Raw genomic sequence first — 5551 nt, forward strand, 5'->3', positions numbered from 1 at the left:
TATCATTGGGCGACGTTAAGTGGGTGCGGGCATGGGTTGGTGCGCGGATAGAGGTTTTAACCCATCCAGTCAACCAACTTGGCGGGTTATACCTGAGATGGGCACGGGCGTCCATGGTCCTCGTTGGGCTCGGGTGCCCGTGAACGGGTGCAGGCTCATGGGAAAAATTCCCACCCCTACACCCATGTGCCTATGGGGCTGTGCATGAGCGGACTGTGTGGTGCAAACCATGTAAAGAACTCTATCACTCCTGAATAACCAAATACGAGAGAAGAAGTAGTTAAAAGCCTTTACATTGTTTTTTTTCATCAAAACCATACATTCCTCTATCAGTAAACATCACAAATTACATGGTAGAATTGTTATTCCTCTCTTCTGAAAACTTCATGAGAGTTACATACCTTTAAATGTAAAGTGCCTCATGTAGGGAAAATAATCGACTAGACACAAACACATAGATCCTATAGATCGAGAATAAAAACCCTCAAGGTCGACAAATAGATCCTATAGATCGAGAATAAAAGACCCTAAAAGTCGACAAAAAGAAAATTACAACAATAATTTGAACTAATGAGAAGTAGATATACGGAGATACTTCTATTAATGCCAATCCGATGAAGAGAGTACTTTGTCCATTTCCGTCGTTGTCGTTCTTGTTCGAATCAGATCTGAAGCCCATCGTCTCCTTCTTTGATTTCACTTCTTGTTCACCTCATTGTCGAGTGTGTTGAAATCATCCCCATCAACCGTTTGAATAGGGGATTCCTCTAAAAGAACAAATCACTAAAGAAATTTATCCAGATCTAGGAACCGAATAAAAACTGAAAAAGAACCATTTAGTTGATTAGGGTTTCCTATGTTCATCTTCATGAATGGTATATGATACCCATCTCTCTCAATCAAAGGAAGAGGAAATACAAATTTAAACCTAAACCATAAAACTTAAAAAGAAACTACATCCCATTCAAATCCGAAAGGAATTCTGACGAAGGGAGGAGTCCTTCGCCGGAAAGACAAAACCAAAAACTGAGATCTCTAACAAAAAAAGCCTTTACATTGTTAATACTAAAAGGACTAATCTGTGTACATGTTCCATCTACTCTAGTCATATCTTCTGAATGATTCGGCTCCATATATGTATCACTTATTGTAGGATTCAGTCGTCGCTAATTGTGGATCATTTGAATACGACACGTATTAGCTAAATATTACTATCTTTAGAAGTTCTTTGGTAAAGGGAACGATCTCTAGTGTATTGCAATACAATTAGTAAAGGAACATTTGTCCTTTTAACAAATAAACATTTTTCTCAAAAAATTAAATAAATCATCATTTATTCACTTTATACTGACAATATTGAAAATACTTTGATATTTAAAATAATCCACAAAAAGATAAAATGTTTTAATAGTCAAGATCTCTTTCTCTATCTAAAACACAGAACAAACGATGAAATAAAAGTTGATAGAAAAAATTCGGACAAAGTAATCAAAATATACCTAAATATAGTCAAAATTTCGACCACTATGGTTGAAATATGAATGTTGGTCGAATTTTTAAGCATATTTCAACTACTATGGTCGAAATATGTTTAATATTTTGACCACAATGGTCGAAATTCTGGCGACAAAAAAATCCCATGATTATTGTCAGATGAACCATTTACCACTGCTTTCTAGAAAAATGAAGTAATTATAAACGCTATCATGTTCTAGTAATTGAGCCAATTTTTCTTGTTCATGTCAATTCGTCATTTCTGTTGCTTCCTATGTTTGTATTTCTTGCGCCATCTTTGGGCATTTTGTTTAGCAAAGATTGCTGAATGGAGGTCGTGTGAATATGGGTTTATATCATCGGCGTCATTCTCAGTTCTGCTTAATGGAATCCCCACCAGACCCTTTCAAAATTCAAGAGGAATAAGGCAAGGGGATCCTCTCTCCCCACTCTTTTTTCTTGTGGAGGCCGAAACCATTAGTCATTGTATGCGTCAGGCAAAAGAAAAACATAGGATACTTGTTTTCAAGTCAAAAGAAAATGGCATCCTAGTAAACCATCTACAATTTGGGAAGGATTCTTCTTCGTGGATGATGATTCAGATCTTGGACCAGCTTAGAAAGCTTAAAGACATTCTTATATGGTTCTAACTGGCCTTAGGAAAAGTTAACTATTCCAAATCAAAAGTGTATTATAGGCCATTTTGAGAGACAGGTCTCAAGGTAGAAATCAGTATCCTTGGATGCAGGATGGAATACCTCCCAACAAATTACTTCGGTCTTCCTTTGGGATGGTGATATAGATGTAAGTTGCTAGGAGAGAATCCGAATACTATATCTCTATCAGAACTCTTTCTTAAAAGGGAGTCCCTCTTGTTGAGGATTGAAATAATCCCACTATATTGGATTGGTATGGCCGATCAAGAGAGTCTCGACTGGTTGCCCCCTTCGTGGGTCGGGCTTTTAGCTAGGTCACTGGGCATCCTTTAGAAGGATCTAATCGGTGTCCATGTTTCATCTACTCTAGTCATATCTTCTGAATGATTCGGCTCCATATATGTATCACTTATTGTAGGATTCAGTCGTCGCTAATTGTGGATCATTTGAATAAGACACGTATTAGCTAAATATTACGATCTTTAAAAGGTCTTTGGTAAAGGGAACGATCTCTAGTGTAGGGACACAATTAGTAAAGGGATTAGTCCTTTTAACAAGTAGACATTTTTCTCAAAAAAAATAAATAAATCATCACTTATTCACTTTAAAATGACAATATTGAAAAAACTTTAATATTTAAAATTAACCACAAAAAGATAAAATATTTTAATAGTCAAGATCTCTTTCTCTATCTAAAAACACGGAACAAACGATGAAATAAAATTTGGTAGAAAAATTTCGGATAAAGTAATCAAAATATAGTCAAACTTTCGACCACTATGGTCGAAATATGAATATTGATCGAATTTTTGAGCATATTTCAACTACTATGGTCGAAATATGTTTAATATTTTGACTACAGTGGCCGAAATTCTGGCGACAAAGAAAATAAAGTAACCATGGTAGCCAAAATATTTACTTTTGAGAGAAATCTTCACCAACATTTTAAACTAATACGATATGTAGATCAAAGGAAGAACATGCAAATAAAAAAAAAATTCGATACTTGTAATATATTAATCATAGTTTTTATCCAAATAAAAATTTATTTATTTGATTTAAATCTCTAAAAATAATGTCTATTTTGACCATGTCCCTATACCACTTATCGAGGTCCCTATACTGAACACCATGACCGACCTAACTTTGATGAAAACAAGGGACATCCGTTTAGACGAAATCATGAAACTGTGAGATAAGCAACCGTTTTCTCTTGGGACTTTCTTGGTTTGTATATCTTCAAGTCCCTCATATAAACCCAATTTTGCAGATGAATTAGGGTTTTCTCACAAACCCTTCCACCTTTCAATAACCCCTCATCAAGATAAGATTTCAAACACAAAATGAATTAATTTCAGTTCTATTACAAAACTTCGACGCTTCAATTTCATAGTAATCGAATCGTAAGTTGCAGTAAATTCCTATCTTTAATTCACATCTTTTAGAATTGGGATCAGTTCTTTTGATCAATATTTAGGGTTTAAATTACTAGGGTTCATCAGAAATCAATATTGATTATCAGGCTTTCTCTTATGGTCTATATTTGTAACTTGATTTCAACCATCAATTTGTTTGAACTTTGATCTATCATCATCATCACCAAGTAAACATGACAAATCCTTTTAGTTTGACTGATACATCTAGTAATTCAAAGCACAATTATCAACAAAATAGGAACACAAAACTACCCATTTCGCCAAATTCCTTAAAGGTTCAACCTTGTTCTAGATCTCAGACTGTCGCGATCGATGTTTTGATCTTAATTGCTGTAATTGGTGCTTGTGGGTTTCTGATATATCCTTATGTTATGTTTATCTGTCAAGAGATTATTGAAATTGTTGGGATTACTAGTTCAATTGTGAAAGATGAAATTTTTCGAGCACCATTAGTTTATGCATCTCTAGCACTTAGTTTGTTCTTTGCAATATTGGCTGCTTGGGTAATAACTAGATGCACCAGTAGGAAATGTGGGAATCCGAATTGTCCCGGCCTTCGTCAAGAAGCAGAATTCGATATCCAAATCAAAACCAAAGATTGTATTAAGCATTCTAATCCTTCTTTAGGGAAAGATGGAGGAGGGAAGGGTAGTCTTTTTGAATTGTTTATTGGTCACCAAAGAGAATTGGAGGCTGAGCTTAAGAAGATAGCGCCACCAAATGGGAGAGCCGTGGTTATGTTTCGAGGGAGATGCGGGTGTTCTATTGGTAGAATGGAAGTTCCTGGCCCGAGGAAGGTTCGGAAGATCAAGAAATAAGCTGAATATGATCAGTAGGTGATAGGGAGTAAGTTTTTCATCTCTTAGTTTCAAACTTAGGAACAAAAATAATAATATGCTCCTTTTAAATATGTTGTACTTAAATAAATGAATGACAATATAAACTTGTAATATTACCATTACATGAAATAGAAACAATGTTAATTTCGTAATTGTTTTTATATCTGTTGCTGGTTTCAGCTTTGAAATCTCGATTAAATTTTCCATAGTAGACAGAATTAGTTATTCTTTTCGTGTTCTCTTGGTTAATATAATGCTTATTGTGTTAAAATCACTTCATTTACGGTTAGAAACTGTAAGACACGTACTAGATCTTCTACTTTTTAGGTTCTTCACTGCATTTTATGATTAGTTTATGTAAGATAAGTTTTAGTATATCTTAATCGGGATGTTTCTAACGTCTCTGGAGGAATGACAGGGTATTACAAGCAGAAAGAACAACGTTATCTTGTAGGGTATAAACAGTATTGTTTCTGTACTTGCAGATATTTTGGTACAGATAAATTATTTTCGATTTTAGATTACTGCAGATGACACGCCTGAAACTTGAGTTGCAATCAACTCTTGAATCAGAATTCAATATGTAGATAATCATGAGCTCTAAAGTTAAATCCCATGATTATTGTCAGATGAACCATTTACCACTGCTTGCTAGAAAAATGAAGTAATTATAAACGCTATCATGTTCTAGTAATTGAGCCAATTTTTCTTGTTCATGTCAATTCGTCATTTCTGTTGCTTCCTATGTTTGTATTTCTTGCGCCATCTTTGGGCATTTTGTTTAGCAAAGATTGCTGAATGGAGGTCGTGTGAATATGGGTTTATATCATCGGCGTCATTCTCAGTTCTGCTTAATGGAATCCCCACCAGACCCTTTCAAAATTCAAGAGGAATAAGGCAAGGGGATCCTCTCTCCCCACTCTTTTTTCTTGTGGAGGCCGAAACCATTAGTCATTGTATGCGTCAGGCAAAAGAAAAACATAGGATACTTGTTTTCAAGTCAAAGGAAAATGGCATCCTAGTAAACCATCTACAGTTTGGGAAGGATTCTTCTTCGTGGATGATGATTCAGATCTTGGACCAGCTTAGAAAGCTTAAAGACATTCTTATATGGTTCTAACTTGCA

The 5551-nt window shown here is 35.1% G+C and overlaps 1 protein-coding gene across 1 annotated transcript; it reads left to right on the forward strand.

Moving 5' to 3' along the window:
- The first annotated feature begins 3759 nt into the window (after positions 1 to 3759).
- LOC147566576 (uncharacterized protein At5g19025-like) lies at positions 3760 to 4404 on the forward strand. The gene has a single exon (XM_086668493.1). The coding sequence runs from the start codon at positions 3760 to 3762 to the stop codon at positions 4402 to 4404; it is 645 nt and encodes a 214-aa protein (XP_086524619.1).
- Positions 4405 to 5551: the final 1147 nt, after the last annotated feature.

Source organism: Eschscholzia californica, unplaced genomic scaffold (genome assembly GCF_041429995.1).
Source record: "Eschscholzia californica isolate CP2 unplaced genomic scaffold, dmEscCali1.0.p SCAF_1, whole genome shotgun sequence".
Lineage (NCBI taxonomy): Eukaryota > Viridiplantae > Streptophyta > Magnoliopsida > Ranunculales > Papaveraceae > Eschscholzia > Eschscholzia californica.

What these genes read in the sequence shown, in the direction of transcription:
- LOC147566576 (XM_086668493.1), top strand. Translation starts at nt 3,760, where the DNA reads ATGACAAATCCTTTTAGTTTGACTGATACATCTAGTAATTCAAAGCAC.